The sequence below is a fragment of the Phalacrocorax aristotelis genome, chromosome 3 (assembly GCF_949628215.1).
Source record: "Phalacrocorax aristotelis chromosome 3, bGulAri2.1, whole genome shotgun sequence".
In the NCBI taxonomy this organism is placed as follows: domain Eukaryota; kingdom Metazoa; phylum Chordata; class Aves; order Suliformes; family Phalacrocoracidae; genus Phalacrocorax; species Phalacrocorax aristotelis.
Window position 1 is genome coordinate 62,459,972 of NC_134278.1, and position 19,276 is coordinate 62,479,247.

Below are 19,276 nucleotides of genomic sequence, written 5' to 3' on the forward strand. Positions count from 1 at the left end.
GAATAAAGCTTTCATTTTGTGGCTAGAGAATGACAGTCAATTATGTTCAGGAGGTGAAACAGGTTTCACTCCAACCCTTTGCAGCCTGGACTCTCGCTCAGCAGAACCCAACTACTTTCAAAACCCAGTCCTCCTCTCAGTGATAATTACATGTGAGTAATGAGTAATCCAATAAAGCCTATGGAGTCAGATTTCCACAAAGTCAACGCGTGCAGTAGAAGGCTGCGGTGTGGGAAGAGGCAGCGATGCACTGTGATCAGCAGGAGCTATGGCTCCAATAATGAAACGGGGCTATGAACTCCCTATGCCTCCACACAGTTTACTTATGCACTGCTCATTACTGCCAGAAGAAACTGGTTGAGGGAACATGTTTGTTAATTCTTCATGTATCCTTTTAAGCTATAAATAACTGTTAGCCTTTGAACCGGGACTTGCTACCCACCTGTCATGGTTTTTCAAATCTAACAAAAATCATTTTTTGAAAAGCATACAAGTCTTTCTTGTTTATGTCATGTCTTCAGCAGCGCTTAAAAAATTTATCTTTCCTTTCAGATCCCAAATCATGTGTAGAATTCAAGCCTTGGAGCACCAGCCCTCTATAAATACTACAAATAGAGTCTACAACCATTGCATATGTCCACAAGATAAAAACACGTTAAGAAAAATTGCTTTAAGAGCAGCTTCCTTCATCGACATCGAGGACATTCTGAAATGCTAAGGGCATTTGGTAATGCATATGCCTTATTATTGCTCTATATATTTGTAGAGATCTTAGAAATACATTTGCATTACAAGCCGGAAATCGGTTAGCCAGTGCTTATTTGCATCATATTGCTATTTCTTTTGCCAGAAGTCATAGAAGCTGCACAGAAATAATTTGGAAAGTGTTTAAAATGGCTCTAATGTAACCATGTGATAGCCGCATCCTTTTGAAAGTCCAGTGCAGAATCTGTGGAAGACAATGAAAAACAGCAAATCATTTAGTTCGGTTATTATGACACCAAGTTCTTCTTTTCAATTCAGTGTTGAAATGCCATAGCTTGTCGTCTTTCTGAGACCCCAGAATGGTCTCACCAGGTGCTTGAAAGTCAACGCAGACACCTCCTGCGCTCCTGAGTAGGAGCATGTGGTTGGCTGTTATGAACCGTTACCTGGAGGTGCTTGGAAATACACGACTCTGCTCTCTGGGATGGGGAGCACGACTTCTGTGGATATAGGGCAAGAAAATCAGTAAAAATAGCCTGGACCCCCAACTTTATGATGCAGAACATTTTTTTCGACAGTGTTACCAGGAAATGCATAAGATAATTGTTTAGGAAGAGTAAGGTGAGATGTGCACTGGTGTTATTTGCAAGGAGGCTTCCAACCAGATGTTCCACAAGGCTGAGAAATCTTGTCTTTTTTGGAAGGAAAATGACAGCATTCTATCTTGTCACATTGGAATTTAATCATAACACAAGCCTGTGCTTTGTATTTCTAGAAAGACATGTCAGAGGGAGATAAGTTTTGCAAGGATTGTTGAGAATTGAAATTCAGAACTGATCTTTTAGAGTTTAGCAGTGTCGTGGACCTCTCTAGAGCCCAGGCAGACTCTTGCACTGCAACTGGCAGCTCCTCGTTTTCTAGTGCTCTACTTGTTACCCCGCTCACCCACCCCTGAGTGCATGTGAAGTATTCTCTTAGTCTCTTAGAACTGCAATCCTTGGCTTTAACGTGTTGTGCCCCATGGCTGTATACCAGGATTTGAACCACAGGGTGCTAAGTGGACATCATAACTCTAAGAGAAAATACAGAGGTTAAGAAACTACTTACTCCTTGTAGGAATCTGGACAGAAAGGTGGAGCAGGTGGAGCAGTGCCAACAGTGTGCAGAGCGCTCCCATGATCGCTGATCTCACATTTACACACTCTGCAGTGGAGTGGACTTTCAGACGGGATCACACACTTCTGTTAATTATCACACACAAATATGTACACCTACTCTGCTATACCAATATTTCAACAAAGAGTTCAGTGCCAATGCAAACCTCCCCTCTACACGTACATAACTTTTATCTTGGCGCAGCTTTGTTTTCGTGCAACTGTGCTAGGAAGCTATTTTTGCATATCCTACTTCTAGAATATTATAATTTGACTGTGATTATCACTTCTGCTCTAAAACAAATCTTTCAGATGTACATACTTCCATCTCCTGGACAGAATATATATTGCGCTTATCTGACAATACTGACATGTCTTACGGCTGGCTACGGACTTCTTGTTATCCTTTGATGACCTTGGGGGAGAGAATGGTTTATTGTGCCACTCAGTACAAAAACTCCTCCATAGATTCAATGTCTCTGGGGCTTTTTAAGGGGCACAGGAAGATTAAATGACAGATGGATATAGGGAAGAATGTTCTCCCTGGGGAGAGGGAAAGGAGATGGGCATTATAATTTGTGTGTGTTTGCGTGCTTTCTGGGGTCTGAACAGCACGAAGGAAATTATAGGTTCCCACTTCTTGTGGAGGAAGGACGGAAGTCATGGCCAAACGTCCCATAGGAGCTGCTAAATGAGAATACCTGTCTTGGGGTTGCAGTGGTTGCAACCCACTGAGGTATTGAAACTGGGGTTGCAGTTCAGAGTTTCAGGCAATACATGGCAGTATTTGGAGGTGGCCATATGCACCTTGGAGGCTGTCAGCGTGAGTAATGGGCAGTGTTGTTCCTACTGGGTTTGCCCTTGGTAGGTCAGAGTGCAGGGGGAGGAGTGCCCCCACACTACACTTCTGTCTCCGTGACTGTTCTTCAGAGGACTCCGGTTAGCTTCTGCCCCCTCTACATCTCTGTAATATAAAGGGTATGTACCTGGCTGACCTGGAGTTAGCATTAGCAGGGGGAGAGACAGCTGGAGACTGGAGTGCTGCAGCCACAACCCCCCAGAGCCAGGCCTTTCCCCCGTGCAGGCTCAGAAAGCTTGTGCGGCCTGAGCTGGAGGCCTGCGGGGCAGCGCTGAGCTAGTGACCTGTTTCCACTTTCCCTCTCTGCCCTCATGAGCGCCGGTGGGTCCCTGTGCGGACGGTATCTCCTCACTGCCTGGATTTAGCCTACAGCCTGCCATCTGACGATACCAGGGAGATCAAAGAAGGACATATTGTAGAAAAGGTGACGCATGTGTTTTGATTGCATTATCCACAAACCATGGCTGGCAATGTTTATTGCTTTTTTGTGTTATGTTTTGTCACTACGTATTTTTTACAAAGACGCCAACATGTAGACCGGTCAACGGTTCAAACTGAGGCGGATAGGATGGACAAAGTCCCACCTCAGGCTGGCAGCACCTGAGCAAGCAGCCTGTGCGAACCGTGGTGGCCGCGCTGAGCCGAACCGCTTGCGCTGCCCTCGCACACGCCGCACGTAACCCCTGCGAGCGCCCGGCGGGAACACGCAGCTGCGCTTCTCAGGTCTCTCGAGTTACAGCTCAGCCCCGTCACCACCGCCGAAAGGCAGCAGAGACTGAAGTACGGTGTGTTCCCCACCTTCCTCCGGGCTCACAGGTGCCGAGGAAGGGTGCCACGTGAGGCCAGCCCGCTTCGGCGGCAACAGGTGCACCTACTGCCCTAGGGAAGGTGAGGGCGCCCCTTGCCCCGGACGGCGCCTCGCCGGCTTGCTGCAGCTGGCTTTCCCCTCAGGAGGCCGCGCTCCCCGCCGGCCGAGCCGGGCCTGCTCTGGCTCCGAGGGCGGGCAGGACGGAGGGAGGTCCCGTGCCCCGCTGCCGCCGCCATGTCGGGCCCTGTGCGGGTGAGACGTGGGATCAGGCAGCGCCACGGACAGCCTCGGCGCCCGCGCGAGCCGGGGTCCTCGCGCACTTAAGAGGGTGAGGCGGAAGCCCCGCCTTCTTTTTGGCTGGCGGCTGGCGGCGGCGCCGGGGTGAGTAGCTGTGATGGCGCCGGGGCCTGCCGGGCCGAATCCGCGCCGCCGGCGGGGCATCGCGGCGGGAGCGGGCCGGGCGGGGGCCGTGGGCCGGCCGGCGCCACTCACCGGGGCGGCCTGTGTCTGTATTTGCAGCAGGAAGCCGGGCGGGGACAGCACCCACCGAGAGCGCCATGGCCGAGGAAGGGTGAGCGGGGCCGCGGGGGCGGCGGGGGGGGGGGGGCGCCGCGGCTGTCTTTGCCGCGCCGTTTCGTGCCGCTCCGCGTCGGGCCTTTGCGGCTTAGCTTAGCTCGGCTCGGCCCGGGCAGGCCCTGGCGCGGAGCCGTCGCCGGCTTCCTGCGGGCGGAGGCGGGTGCGTGGCCGGGCCGGGCGGGCGGCGGGTGCGGGGCTGCCTCGGCGCCGCAGGGGAGCGTGGGGAGGTGTCAGCTCTCCTAGTTTCTCTCAGTTTCTCCTTCGGCTTAGTTCTCCCGCTCGCCTTTTTTTCTGTATTTTTTTATAATGATTGGATGCTTGCAGGTGAACGGGAAGCTTTTGCTTAAAGCAGAAAGATGTTGGCATGCTCAGACCAATAACACGTGTCTTCTCTTTAGCATTACTGCTGGAGGTGTAATGGATGTTAACACCGCCCTGCAAGAAGTGCTGAAGACCGCACTTATCCATGATGGCCTAGCTCGTGGTATTCGTGAAGCGGCCAAAGCCTTGGACAAGTAAGTGCTGTTCCCATTTTGTCTATGGTGAATAGCAAAACCGGTGAGGTATGTTGTGTTGTGAGGTACATTGAATCCACTCGGTGCTCACTTTGTCCAGATGTTTAGCTGAAAGCTTTTGCAAGAACATGTTTTTCTGCCACAGAGTTTTGTCTTTTGCTACCTCTGTTTTGGGGTCTTTAATTGTGATATTAAAACACAGATGCTAAACTCAGTAACTCAAGAATAACAGCATCTAGTGTATTAGGTTCTGTCTTTTTGTGACCCCAGCGCCATCGAGTTTTCACATGGATTGGTTTTGTGAAGAAAATGGAATGGTGCTTGCAGTATGTAGCTACGGAAATCTGGGGCTCAAGAGCCTTGTGTTTTAAGAAATGATAAACCCTTCTCAAAACTTCCTAAGAATTTTGATTGGGAGGGTTAGTATGTATGTCAGACTTAGTTTAGAAGAGTTGGTTAGTTTTTATGACGAAGACATCGAATTTATAGCTTGGCTTTACTTTTTTGCTAGCTTCATTCTTATGTGTTGCAGCTATAAATAAATAATCGCTTTGGTGCAATATCAAAACAATATTAAACTTGTAGTACGTGTGCCAACCATGGTAATTAGTTAGGGTTTCTTGGTAGGGTGAAGTACTATATGTATGTGTGTATATATGCATATATACCCACCTGTGCATGTCTACATATAGGCACATACTTTTAAGAATAGTGCTTAAGTGTAATGCTACAGTGTTTGGGTGATGACTTAACAATTTGTCGGATACCCCTTCACTCCTCTAATGAGTGAAAACATCAGTCTGACAAACCTGTACATGAAAGACAAGGTAGCACACTGTGGAAGATGTACAACTTAGGTGACTGGCAGGTAGTTTGTAAGAGTACTTCTGAGTTCAGCTACAACTTCGTATGCTGTGTGTTAAGAGGCTGATGTATGTACAAGGTTTATATGCATTTGTGTGTGATGGTTCTTGCTTGGAAATGTATCTGAAACATTCTGCTGGAACTTGTGATGACGAAGGCCGTAGAGAAAACTGACTTTGTTTGCAGTGGTCAAATCACCTTAGGTTAAGCATAGAAGACCTACACAGCTCTCTCTGTTGTCAGGTATCCCTTTGGTATTCTTAACATTGTACCAGAGTATACAAAGAGCCTAATTAAAGTTGGGGCCCTGTCATAACAGCTTCTTTGAACGTAAGTAGAAAAGATTGTTCTGAAGAGCTTACAACAACCTGAGATGGAAACTCAAGCTTTTAATAATTATAATTCTAATGTTAAATTATTGTAATCCGAGGTAAACGAGAAGAAGCAACTTGTAATTTGGTTGCTTTCTAACAGTGACACCAGTTCTTTATGGGACCCGGTGTTTATCCAGTCTTTACAATTTTTTCCAAAGGCTGAGAATTTATTTAGTGGGATTTTCAGAAGCTGCTGAAACTGGGGTAGAATCTGATAAGAAAGCTAACAATGTATGAATAGTAGTCTGTTATATATATATGAAAAACATAAAAAGTAGTAGATTATATTAAAAGTCTATTTAGTATTCTAAAAAGCATATGGTGTCTCAAAACCAAAAATTAAACTTAGGAAGTGTTTGTCTAGAAATGCATGTGCTGAATTTTGATCTTTGTGGTTTTGATTATTAAAGACAGCTTAAGCAGCATCTGAAGTTACATTTGTCAGTTTTCTTTTTTTTTTTTTAGACGCCAAGCCCATCTTTGTGTTCTGGCTTCAAATTGTGACGAACCCACGTACGTGAAGTTAGTTGAAGCACTTTGTGCAGAACATCAGATCAACTTAATAAAGGTGAGTGTCGGAAGTTGAGACACAAGTTTGGAACAGTTACCCTGCTTGCAGTGTAAGCTGCTTGTTTCAGCATACAGAGAGCTGAACCTTTGAAACACTCTGCTGTAATTCTGTGTATGGCTTATCTAGGCAAAATTTCTGTTAGTAGAGATTGTGCTACTGCTATGATTGTCATGTAAGCAGTACAAAAACTGGATGTAAATGGCAAAGGGCGTGTATCAGATATTTTACAGTGGTGAGATGAATTTTTGTGTCCTGTATAATAAGAAATAGAATTATTGCAGCGAGTGGCCAAAGAGCATGGGAGAAGTCTTAATGTGACATTTTTCTTCAAATCAAAATACTTACGAGCTGTACAATGATGATACTTTGGCTCCCTCTACTGATACTTGTGAGGAAAGTGCCATCTGTTACCCAATACTTCTGAGAGTACAGCGGCTTGTTTATTGAACCTAGTTATGTTAGAAATGACTAGTTCTAACGTGATGCAATGTTTTACACAGGTTGATGACAACAAGAAACTGGGTGAATGGGTAGGTCTCTGCAAGATTGACAGAGAAGGAAAACCTCGCAAAGTAGTGGGCTGCAGCTGTGTGGTTGTCAAAGTAAGATGATGCTAATTCTGGCTTATTTCTTGACTTCTGAAAATAAGCAGTAAAGATAAGGATGCTTTAAATGGAACTCTTAAATTATTTTTTTAAAACAATTGCGTCCCATTGTTGGTAGTGAAAGTAAACTGCTTCCCTGTTCTATATTCCCTTCCGTGTTTATGTAAAACAGCCATTAATTTTGTGAGTTAGTGGTTGTGTCCTTAAAGTATCTAGGCTCACTTGCCAGTAAACATTAAAGGAAAGGCTTTTTAACTAGAAGAGATGAAGTAAAAAAATGCCAGTTAAATGTGTCTGCTCAACTTGAAAATGTTTTGCAGAGCATATTTTAAAATAAAGCTGGTAAAGTAAAGCCACAGTACGAGCCTTGAAGACTTTGTTGTCTTTGAGGTCCCAAGAGATGGCTACATCTGCACAAAAAAGACTAATGCCTTCTGCATGTGTTTTCGTACTTTTGTTACTGTGTCACATACTTTACTTGGCTTGCTTAGAGCAGAAATGAGGAATTTGCTTGAATCCATACCAATGGGTGTTACACTTGAATGAAACAGAAGAGTCCTGTATTAGAATACTCGTTTATTAGAGAATGAAGGGAAAGCAGCTGGCGTATTGTTTGAGGTTCTCATTTGTATGGAATTTTGGGAGTGCCTTGAGAAAACATGTCAATCTCAGCTGCCTGTTTTTAAAACAGGTTATGAAATCCTGAACGGGTCTGTATGTTATTAACGGGTTATCTTGTGTTACAGGACTATGGCAAGGAATCTCAGGCCAAAGATGTCATCGAAGAGTACTTCAAGTGCAAGAAATGAATGGAAAATAAATTTTGAACCTGACTAGTGTGTGTGTGATTAATGGGTGGGTATTTGTGGAATAGTTCTTTGTGTTGCAAAGAATAACAACAGAAGATGAAAGGACTTTGCAGGCCTTGGTGTAGTTCGTTAGTATGTTAGCTCTGCCAGCTTGTTAAAAAGGTAATGGTAATCCCTGCCACCCCTATTCTAGGGTGCTTCTGTTTTCTGTTCCTACCCCAGAGGTTACCAACTTATGGAACTGTGCATGGCTCCTCAGTTGCAAAAATGCTGACAGTTGATTACTACCTTTGCTTGGCCATGCTTCTGCCTGAGCTCTGGAGGGCTTCTGAGTAACCTGTTAGGGAAAGTCCAAAGTACTGCTTGCATCTGTGATGAAAACTTGGCTCCCTCTGCTGAAACAAATGAGGAGAATGGCCTTAACCGTTACCCAAATCTTCTGAGATGCTGCAGGGACTTCTTTAAATGCGGTCTTAATTTATTCAGGGAACTTAATTGACACAGGGTGTGTTTTGTTGGGTTCCCTCCCCCCCCCCCCCCCCCAGTTTAAAGCAAATTATGGGTAGAATTAGCTTCTTATAAGCAGCATTGTCAGGTACTTCCAGATTTGATTCTGTAGGAGTTCTTAGTAGTCAAAGTGGCCAAGCAGCTGAGATCTTACTGCTCAAACAAGGCAGTATTGAACTCTGACTTGCCCAGCATCTTGGTTTCCTAATTGGATGATGTACAGAACTTGTTTATTTGTCAGGTTTTTTTTGCTTTTTGACAATACGGTGAGATTGGGACTGGAAATCAAGGTTACTTTTTCTCCTGCAAGTTGTTTTGTCTTATATTTTCTGTGCAGCAACTCTCAGTGGAGTCATAAGGAATTGCTCCATTATGCTGATCAGGAGGATGTGAATGTGACTATGTGGAGCTGGGTACCTGTAGACTGCAACAGGAGTGCCTACCTCCATTTACCTCTCGGGCTCTTGAGTTTGAATTTTTTTTATACTTTGTAACCCTTTTTTTTGACATCCCCAGTCATTCAAGTAGTGTAGAGGCAGGCATCTTCTCCAGATGCTGGGCTCAGGTGCACTTTCTTACAGCTCTCATTAAAGCTCTTGAAGTGTTTTGTGTTATTTTCCGTGTCACAGCTTTCTACTAGCTATGCCTGGGTGACTGATGTTTTTGAGAGGTTCCTGTGGTAGCCTTTTCAGGTGTACTTAGTAATGGAGTCACCTGTTCCAAGTCTGGTTAAAACCAAGAAATGTATCCTTGTGCTGAACTTAAATGTGTTCAGTCTGGTCTGTGAATTTCTCAGTCAATGAGTTGAACAACAGCTTTTAACATTGTTGAGTTTGGCTAGTAATGTTGAGTACCTGACTCCTGCATACAGAAGCACACAAAAGCACGCTTCATCTTTTGTCCTGTCTTAAGCTGCATCTTCCAAGAGTTTTGGATAAAATAAACTTACACTGTTTATCTTTGTAATGTTTGCAGCTGCATTCTATAGAAGAATTGTCTGAAAATGGTGGTAGTCTTGGCAGTCTTAATAGGATCTATGGTTCGTTTTTCTTTGTTTGGCTGTTTTATCAGAGTTAAATTCACAAAGGGAATTGGGATCCAAAACTGGAGCTCAGTACCTGGATTCGGTGGCCTGTGTGTTGCTGGGGTTGAAAGTTCTTTCTTAATTGAACATGATTCTGTACAGGAGCGTTTACCTGCTAGGAGTAGTAAAGTCATCGTAATTCCTTAAATCTCTGGGTGCAGAGTAACAAATGAGCAATTCAGTAAGCTCCTTCAGGGTAGTGGGTGAAGACTTTTAAAAGATGAAATCCATAGCCTTACATTCTCAAATTTGAGGAAGTTTTTGCTAAGCCTGTGCAAGCAAACTGAGCTTTTCCAGGTGTTGAGCTCTGGCTAAACTACAGCTTTTCATTTTGTTTTTTAACACAAAGTGACCCAGGAGAATGGAGAAGAGCATTGTCCCTAGTTCAGATACTTCACTGACTACAAAGGGAGTTTAGGCAAGTAAATTATGTGTAATGGTTTTCTGGATGCATATGATTGTGAAGTTAATCTTAAAGTTTTAGGGCTGTTTGATAAAATTTTGGTTGCTTTAGAACGGGCAAACAATAGATCTTAGAATTTTTTTTTTTAACTGGATTTGCCCTTCTAAGTGAAACTGAAGTTACCTTGAGGTCAACTCAACATGGAAAATTTCTGCTGATACAACCTAATGTCCCATAAATCTAATGGCATCTTGTGAGGTGAAGCGCCAATACAACATACTGAAGTTTCAGAGGGGACTATTCTCTACTTTGCTATTGGAGGGAGAAAAGGGAGAGGAAATGGGTAAAAGAAGAAATGTTTGTGTCCAGGTGAATTATAATTGAGAATCTTGAAAGGAAAAGAAACTGACTGAAAAGAATGAGTAAGCATGAAGTTGATAAGCTGTTGCTTAATAAAATTCTGAAGAAGTTGTCTGGCTGTTACTACTTTACCTCTATAGAGGATGTGGAAAAGTGTTCACCTCGTGCTGTGCATTTAATATCTGAAGTTGTTCCCCTTTGCACTTAATATTTATGGAGAAAGCTGATTCAAAGTAACATGCTGCATTGTGGTATCATTGCTGGATTTCCTGTCCAACACTAGAAAAGTAAGATATGCCGAGAAAGAAAGATGTTCTGTGAATGTTCACAACCCACAAGAAGGCTGAAGTAAGATGACATTAATTTGGTTAGGCCAGAAAAGTAGAACAGCACCACTTTCAGATTCACACTAAAGGTGGGCAAGATGTCTGTTTCATGGATTTCGAGTTAGGATGCAGCTTTTTACTTCAGACGGGAGCAGTGAAATTCCTTGTAACAACTTGCGGTTTCGTTTTGGCGATTTTTTTAAAGCCATATATGGGGAAGATGCACGCTGTCTCTGTAGTTGGATAAGACTGAAGAGTTGTTAACAGCTTGTGAGTTTATAAGTTTAGTGGAGTTAATAGTCTTCATTGTAAATAAGTCCGTAGGGAGTTCTACATGTTTTAAACCTGCAAGCAATTGGAGAAAAGTCCAGCACACCCTATTCAACTTTACAGAATAGCGTACTTCATCTCACACAGTTTATTTTCAGCATGAGAAAAATAACATCTTCAGTATCAAAATGGTTTCTGTACTTTTATACCATGGGATACTGGAATTGCTACTTCAGGAGTAGCTGGGTTATGCATTTCCTCTTGATCGACATATCAAGTATGGTCAGTTACCTCTTAGGAAAAGGGGTTCAAGTAAGGAAAGCTGTAGTCCATGGGCAATTTTTAGCCTTTTTTTTTTTTTTTTTTTTGCACCAATAGAATGACACCTCAGTGTAACTTCAGGACTGTGATTTTTTTTTTTTAAATAAGTCACTTGATCATTTTACATGGCAATGAATATTAATACTAGGGGATGACAGCTCTCTTCATGCCAAGCCCTTTTCATTGGAGCAGAACCAACACTTCCTAAATATTTTTGCCAAAAGGAATTGGGTTGAGATCTTTCTTAAATTCATTCAAAATGCTTAGGTATCAAGTTAGGGTTTTTTCTGTAGTGCTTTGTTTCCTGGAGGTGACCTTAGGACCTATGCAGTGTTAGTGCTGGAGAACTGATTAAGACTCAGTTTACTTTCTGCTTATTGCACTTTTTACTTTATACTTAAGATTATCCCTAGTGCTTGATTTATTTTCAAAAACTTCCTCAGGACTAAATTCCACCCAAACTTTCTGGTTCACCTTCACCTTTTACAAAAGTTGTGGGGTTTTTTATTTGTTTTTAATTTAAATTGGGCAAGGAAGACAAGTGATTGCTAGTCCTTCATGCTGGAAGACTTAGCATGTGCTTCTTTGAGACCTCTGCTTTGTAGACTGAAGAGACAGTATTTCTTCACACTTCCTTGAGATGGTGTTTTTGTTTTGCCATAGAAGATGTTCTGATCTTGGTAAGCCCTGCAGGATTTCAGATAAGGTTTCAGAGTAGTCGTCTTTGGATGACTTCTTAAATTACAGCCATCTGTTGTCATCATGATAAAGGTATCTGTTACCTGTCCCCTTAAAGAATGTGGTTAGACAGTGTTAAACATGAGACTGGGAATTAAAGACTTGGGAGGTAGGGTTCTAGGACTGAGCCTGACTTTTCCTCTGTTGCTGGTCATATTTAATGTCCCTTGCGGGTTTTCCTTGTTGTGAAACGGAGATAATGCAGAATGGTTTGCTCAATGATGCATGTTTTGTGGCATTTGGTTGGCAGAAGAGGCCACAGGAAATTTTTTTCCAGACTAAAATATCTGTTTTTAGTGGTTTTGCATGGATTGATAATCCTGTCCAGGCCTAAATACCTACGTTTCCATGTGAAGTGGAAAGCTAGCAAAGCACTTTGTAAAAATGTTGGTAAGTCACTGTGAAGTTGCCAAGTACAGACTTCTAGATACTATTGGAAGATCATCCTACGTGAGATTCAAAGTATCTTGAGAACAGTTACAGTCATTTTGTTTGGGAGTTGTGGCCCTGACTGTGGCTCCCGTAGTGGGGTTGGTCATACCTGCCCTCCATGCTTTCCCATGACAGTGCCTGTTTTACTGTTTCAATCCCTTGGAGTCTGGGATAATGGTGGTGCTACTCCATGCTAAGCCTGGTTAAGGAAGTATGTGTGCTTGTAATTTGTAGTGGGAGCCTGCATGCTCACTTGAAGGTAACTTCTTATCAGGACAGCTCATTCATATCAGCATCTCCCATTTGTAATATGCTGATATGTTTTGCAGTAGCACAGATGTCAGGGGAGCGGGCTTGTCAGCAGCAAATTGCCATGATGTGCAAGCGCTTCCATGGGCTCCAGCCATTCCTTTGGAGAGCATTGTTAGTTCTGTCTGCTTTGCCAAGAGAAAAGTATGTCTTTTAGTCTTAATGCATAAAGTATTTTATGGAGGGTGAGCACTAATCCCAGATGAAGAAAAAATGTATTTAGTATTAAAACACAGAATATCCTTAACGATTTCTGTTACAAATAAGAATAAACCTCAGTATTTTCTGACTAATCTTCCTGATTTAGAATTGCATCCACCTGTTTGCTTTTGTTCCTTGTGTGTTCTACAGAACCTGGATATCCCAGCAGTCAGCCAAAGCTCCTCTGATGTCCATGTTACTGAGGCTGGTGGAAACATGGTCCCTCAAACATGGTCCCTTTCCGGGAGACCTCACAAAGGTCTCATCCAGTGTTGTAAAGGAACTCCGAACATAAATCCATTTGTCAGCCTTGCCTTCTCCTTTAGAGAAGACGTGTTTGGGATTTGAAGCTTCAGTAGGCTTTTTAACTTTGTGTTAGCCATTGAACTGGTTACTGGATGTTCAATGAGCACAGTTGTGGCTTAATTTTATGTAGCCACATAAAAAAGAAATGGCAAATTATTTTCTCAACAGTCTTAAACTGTTAATTTTAGACAGTTAAATACAGGGGATTTTTCTTTTTTTTCAGCCATTGGTCAGCAAGCAAATGTTTATTTTGAGAGTCTTTTTAACAAATTGAGCAGATGAAGTGGCTAGGATGCTGTTGGATATAATAATCCTACACACAATCAAATTTCCTCATGCATTGGCATTATTTTTGAATGATGGTTCACCTACAAAATACCCTAAATCTACATCAACTGCTTCATGTAGCTGACCTGTTGTAAATGATGGTATAATGTTTTATGGAAGTAAAACACTATACAAATATCTGAACTTTATGCCATTGGTAACTGTGCTTCCTTCATTCAATTCCAAAAGTGTCTGGGTCACATAATACTATATGAATGAGTAAAAACTAATTTGAAAATCACTGACTTACAGGAGCTTTCCTCCTCTTCCAATTCAAAAGCAATTGGGGTGACTTTATAGTACTTAAGCAGAAGTATTTAAAATATTTTCACTGAGACCTGTGCGAGCAATATGGTATTATATAAAATGGGGATACTTTCTATGAGCAAAGTAACAATTTCAAAAAATCTACAAACTGATGTTTTTTTTGTACAGGGTTGGTTGGTTTAAAAAATAAAAACTTCTAATGATCACTTGGTATTTCATATTGCTGAAAGATTATGAAGCAGAGTTATATGAAAATATATATCCACAAGGGGAAGCATGTTTGTACAAATCAACCTGGCTGTTGTTTTGCTTATCTCATTGGAGGTTTGTTACCTCTCAGTAGTCCTATAGCTCAGTAAATCCAGAAATCTGTTCATCTTTGCTATAGCCTGACTGAAGTTAGTGTCTGTAAGGTAAGTGTTACTGTTAGAAGCACAACGGTAGAGTTTGTATGTCAATACTCTACAAAAATATCAATGCATAAGAGGTCAGATATTCTTTTCTAAAAGCAATGAAATAGTAGGCATTTAGGCCAGTGCCTGGCATGCCAAGTGCCTGGCCCGTAAAATTTTACAATCAAGTTATGAAACTGAAAAAATATATTTTAGGCTGACATGCAGAAAAATGTTTATTAAAGCAAATTTCCTGTTTTCATACTCAAAAATTGTAATTCCAGTATGCTTCATTTTTTTCCTTTTTTTTTTTCCAAATGGTGCTAAGACATTTTCCACAGTGAAAGAGTTCAATTCCCTGTTAAAAATAAGCTTTGTATTTTGAGGACAGAAAAAAGCCATGCCCCCTAAGTAACCTTTTATATTGATTGTATTGTTAGCAGCCAGTGTGTTGGATAACATAATACAGATGCTTAGGGACAGGTTTAAGAAGGCAAACGGGGGGGGGGGGGGGGGGGGGGAGAAAAAACCTGAAATATTTCTAGTTTTCAGAGTATGTGTTTAAGGGAATGGAGGTTATGTTTTGTAGAACCCCTCCACAAAAAAAATGAAACACCCTCAAATATCCATATATATAGAAGTGTTTGTATGTCAATACAAGCTATGGTATACATTCTCTTTTTCATCTATTTATTTGAATGGACAATATTCAAGTATCACCCTTTGGCTTTGCTTTTTTCAGGGTAGCAAAATACAATGTTTGTCAGCACATGTACGAGAAATGCCTTTATGTGCATGGAATTTAGCAAGCTTCTGTACTTTTAAAGACACTTAAATTCAGTTCCCGTTTCTGTAGAGACTGACTTTCACCCTTCTGTTCCTTACATGGATATGTTTTATATTCAAATCAAAATCTCAGCCGGTTCTGACTCTTCCCTCATGGCTATCTAACCATCTGTTTTAAACTCAGCATGACAGCTTTTAACATTTCCTCTTAAGACTAGCATGTCTTGATCCTTTTCTGATCATTGTGAACAGCATCATTGTTCTGTCCGGCCCTCAAGCCTATTTATGTGTCCTCTTCAAATGAAAGTTGATTGGAACATATGTGACTCTTCTACTTGCAATTGTGTGAAAACACCCCCTAAAAATGCTGTTTGGACATGAGCTATGAGTGATTTTGCATATATTCAGAAAAGAAGAAAAACTTTTAGCCAAACTGGCCTGCAGCCAAGAAACAGGGATAGGATTGAAATGCCCGTTGTACGTCTGTCTCCATTATCTTATGATAAATTCCATCATGATATTATTGACTGAGCTAGTCCTTCCCATAAGATCCTAACTACATTGTTTTATTACCTATTTTCCATGGCATGGAATTATTCCTAGAAGAGGGTCCACATCAAATATATTTTTTTTAACTTAAAGCAACATAGCTGTTTCTGAGACTTCTGTTGTGTATACATCGTTTGACAGGGGGTAGTTTACTTTTTTCCTTTAATGCCAGCTAACAACTTAAAATCTTTTCCATGGGAAGTTCAAGTGTTTCCATTCATGGACTTGAGATGTAACAGGGAAGCGGGGGGAGAGGAGGAGCACTTCCAGATGATGGATGAAAGGGGAGGATTAGCTGCGTAGGAAAGAAAAAATGATGGGTAGTTAGGCACACTGGTCAACATAATTAAAAGTAGGTGGGAGCAGAGCAGGAACTGCAAGAGGCCGAGTCAATGAGAGACAGGAGAATCTGATATTGAGCCTCAAGAGACCCCTGCCTCACTACTGGTGTCTTGCCAAGAATTATCCATGAAAGAAGCAGCAAAGTATGTTTCTCATTGTCCTCTAGCAGTGGTCCATAGGGAGGATGACTGTCAAGGGACAGAAGTACTCGGTGGAGGAGTGAAGATGCATGCACATGTACACATGTGTATGCCATCTCAAAGGCAGATTACAAAGCTCCAGGTAATATTAGAGGGAAAACGGCTGCATGTGCAACCCTGTTCAAGTCTCTTGGCATGTATATATTAAGTACACAGTCATATGCTTTTGTTTCTACAGTTGTCTTACATAATTTGAAGACAAAGCAGACACTGACAATCAGCTAGAGCTCTACTGTGAAGAAGGCTGCTGTGTATAAAAAAAAAAGGAAAAAAAGACTGAGGTTTTGTCATTAAAAATGGTGACGTAGATTCTACCTTTGCCACTGAGTTCCTATGTGGCTGTCACCAAGGCACTTAGTAATGTTCACAAAGGGTGACTGATGGTGATATTTCATTTTCTGGATGCACCATCTTGCCTGTGCCTTGTTCTGTAGGAATGCTGAACATTCAGAGCTATTGAAATTTTGGTTTAAGCATAGAAAGCTACCAGGCATGCTTTCTTCCTGAAAAATATAGTTTACAAGAATCTCAGATGGGCTAGTCTACATGGATGGGTGCCTGTAGGCTGCATATTATTGTTATCCTGAAAAGCTGGTTCGTTTGCCCGGTGTGCAAAACACCAAACTAGACACAGAGAGGAGGTATTTTATTAATTTCATTTTTGTGCAAAGATGGGTGCTAGGTGGTAACTCCACACAGCTAGCACACTGCACTGAGAAACTACAAGGCATTTATACAGTTAAATGTATCAATAACAGCTAATATTTACACCCCTTAGATAATGGTTAGTTTCTTTCTCATTTTGACTTAAAGTTACAACACCCTTTAAATTTACCATGTGTGCTCGGAGAGTAAGGGGCTTATTTGAGTGGGGGTTTTTCTGGCCTATGGGTGTGATTTTTAGTATCATGAGCATAGTTCTCCTAAATGACACTTAGTTTTAGTTCTTATCAACATGCCAATTAGTTGTTCCCCTTGACTATATACTTTATCACCCAGTTCTCAGCATATTCTGAGGCAGGATGTTCCCTTCCATCAGTCTCTCAGCATTCTTCATGGATATAGTCATAGGGAATCATTTGTTTTATCTCTCCACTTTCTTTGCTGGCCGCCAAATTCTGTTTTGCCAAGCTCAAGTGGTGCGCTGTTATTGTCTGGAAGAAAATTATCTTCTCTTTGGGATATCATTATGATTTCCCAAAGTGTAGCATGGGGAAATGATCCCCTTCGGGTGGAGAGCGAAGACCGCTTCTGCCTCTCAAGCGCTTCCCCAGGCGGCATTTGGGGATTTGGCTGGTGCCACCGGTTGCAGGCTGCATGCAGCGCACCCCCTACCGACAGCAAAACCGAGGGGCGGCCAGGCCCTGGCAGGCGGGCAGCTGCCAGACCCTGGCCGGCGCAGCCGGCTCTCGGCATGCGCTGGGCCTGGCTGGGCCTGGCTGGGCCGCGGAGCGCCGTGCGCCGGCCCGCCGGTCCCCGGCAGCGCTTCCCCAGCCCGGCGGGAGGTGGCACCCGTGCTACAGCCGACGGGCCGCGGCCAAAAGCAGGGAGCAGGCCTGCAAGTGCCGGGCTCCCCGGGACCCGGGTTGCAGGAGCAGGTGCGGCGGTGATCCCGGCAAGCTGGCGACATAGGAAACAAATGTGAAATGAAACTCTTTAATGCCTTTGAATGTTGTCGATTTCTATGCGTATTTTCCAGTATTGTAGGCTTGTAAAATCCAAGTCAGTCAGATGTTTAGACTTTTACAGCGTGTAGAAATGTGTTTGCATAAACCAAAGGACTTTGTTGTACAGCTGTGACTCCTTTAATCTGTTCTTCTTAGAGTTGTACCGCACAGGGCAAGCAGTCTTGTCTGCTTTCTTTCACAGAGATATTTCATGAACAAGGTATGAATGTAGAGAGGGTTGCGGGAGATGTTTAAGTAGTCAGCCGTTTGGAAGTTCGCTTTGTATGTTGTAAGTAACACAGTCTATGAGACTAGAGAACGCCAGTGTCAAATCAAGCACTTAAAGGACAATATAGACTTAAGATAAGAGCCAAGATAGGTGAAGACTTTTTTTTTCCCTGCTGCCTCAAGTGTCTGATGTTTTACAGTGTTCAAAGCATTTCAGTGTGCTTATATTGTATTCACACATATGCAATGTATTTGAAACATTCCTACCAAGGAGATTGTGGTAAAAACTGTAATGTGCAGCTTGCTGGGTTTCATTGTAAAGTAATATAATCTCCACATGTGCGAAGGCCAGTGCAATATTTTATTTTTTGCTTACCCCAGGGAATGTGATATTAAATTTATCAGCTGAAGTATTTGAATGAGAACTCATAAATATTTTTTGAGGTGCATCAGTGGTGTACATGGGGAGGGAGAAGACGTGCAGCACTGGGTGAAGAGGAAGTAGTTCATACTTTTCATCCTCCTCTGACATGTAACAGCTATGCCTTGCCCCTCAGATGGGATACTGGTAAATTTTCTCAGTGACTGAAAACAAGTTTTAAATTAGGAAGAATTTGTTAGTCACTGATTTTTATTGATAATTATTAACTCTATAGAACCTGGACTTCAGATGTTGCTCACATTGGATACAAAGCTCCAGGTGCCTTGGGGAGAGGTGACGGGTTCCCCAAAAGAGAGGTATCATTCTGAAGACATTTCAAATGCACAGGAGGGACTTTTGGCCTGTCCATTTTACCTGATGCACTGTGGTTGTAGGCACCCTAGGTAGGCTAGGTATTGCCAAAGGTAGGAGGAGTCTGTGCACTATGTTAATGTCGTTATAAATCTTCCAGGGCTTAAGCAAGTATCTCTGCATGGCATTGTTCTGTGCTGTTGTGTGATCTAGTCTCTTGTCTGGAGTTAATTTGGGTGTCTCCAAAACAACTCTGTGGTGCTTTAGAATAATCCAGGCCATGCTGAGTTAGCAGTTCTTTGTCATCGTTGGCTCAGAGTTCAGCTGCAGCCAAAATTGCCCGTATCAGGAATGGTACTAAGAACATGACTAAAGATGACATTTTGCCACTGTAGAAAATCTTCATGCCTCTACATCTTGAGTACTGCATACGATTGGTCTCCACATCTCGAAGATAGCATAGGTTTTTGTTTTAAGAAAAGGAAAAAAGATATGGGAAAGCACATCTAAAATTATTAAGGGGAACCAGTAGCAGGCTTGTGGTCTCACTTCAGTTTGGAGAGAAGGCTGAGTGAGGATGAAGCTGATTTACAAAATCAAGAAGGCAGTGCAGAAGATGAGTGCTGAACCTGTTTACTAAATCCTTTAACAGTAGATCAGGGAACATGCATTGAAACTGATAGGACAT

General features: G+C 42.5%; 1 protein-coding gene, 1 long non-coding RNA gene and 4 other non-coding genes across 8 annotated transcripts; 5 read left to right on the top strand and 1 right to left on the bottom strand.

The window, feature by feature from the left end:
- Window positions 1–865: 865 nt before the first annotated feature.
- On the bottom strand, window positions 866–1,892 carry LOC142054737 (uncharacterized). Its single transcript, XR_012659655.1, has 3 exons — window positions 1,813–1,892; window positions 1,152–1,205; window positions 866–949 (listed from the first exon to the last, which is right to left on the bottom strand). It is a non-coding gene; the product is annotated as an uncharacterized LOC142054737 (long non-coding RNA).
- Window positions 1,893–3,712: 1,820 nt separating this feature from the next.
- On the top strand, window positions 3,713–7,864 carry RPS12 (ribosomal protein S12). 3 transcript variants are annotated; one of them, XM_075087662.1, is made up of 6 exons: window positions 3,713–3,907; window positions 4,046–4,097; window positions 4,501–4,617; window positions 6,321–6,423; window positions 6,927–7,028; window positions 7,778–7,864. In XM_075087662.1, exons 2-6 carry the CDS (start codon window positions 4,084–4,086, stop codon window positions 7,838–7,840), a joined length of 399 nt encoding a protein of 132 aa, XP_074943763.1. In that variant the 5' UTR covers window positions 3,713–3,907; window positions 4,046–4,083; the 3' UTR covers window positions 7,841–7,864. The 3 variants fall into 3 exon arrangements, with proteins under 3 accessions (XP_074943763.1, XP_074943764.1, XP_074943766.1); XM_075087663.1 differs by having other exon boundaries at window positions 3,874–3,907; window positions 4,049–4,097; XM_075087665.1 differs by lacking the exon at window positions 4,046–4,097 and having other exon boundaries at window positions 3,883–3,907.
- On the top strand, window positions 5,352–5,426 carry LOC142055856 (small nucleolar RNA SNORD101). Its single transcript, XR_012660101.1, has one exon. It is a non-coding gene; the product is annotated as a small nucleolar RNA SNORD101 (small nucleolar RNA).
- LOC142055868 (small nucleolar RNA SNORD100) lies at window positions 6,774–6,859 on the top strand. The gene has a single exon (XR_012660112.1). It is a non-coding gene; the product is annotated as a small nucleolar RNA SNORD100 (small nucleolar RNA).
- LOC142055867 (small nucleolar RNA SNORA33) lies at window positions 7,309–7,443 on the top strand. The gene has a single exon (XR_012660111.1). It is a non-coding gene; the product is annotated as a small nucleolar RNA SNORA33 (small nucleolar RNA).
- A 340-nt stretch (window positions 7,865–8,204) lies between the features above and the next one.
- Window positions 8,205–8,289, top strand: LOC142055869 (small nucleolar RNA SNORD100). The gene has a single exon (XR_012660113.1). It is a non-coding gene; the product is annotated as a small nucleolar RNA SNORD100 (small nucleolar RNA).
- The last annotated feature ends 10,987 nt before the right edge of the window (window positions 8,290–19,276 follow it).

What these genes read in the sequence shown, in the direction of transcription:
- RPS12 (XM_075087662.1), top strand. An exon ending in GCGGCCAAAGCCTTGGACAA is followed by an intron (nt 4,618 to 6,320) that starts GTAAGTGCTGTT and finishes TTTTTTTTTTAG; the next exon opens with ACGCCAAGCCCATCTTTGTG. An exon ending in GCAGCTGTGTGGTTGTCAAA is followed by an intron (nt 7,029 to 7,777) that starts GTAAGATGATGC and finishes CTTGTGTTACAG; the next exon opens with GACTATGGCAAGGAATCTCA.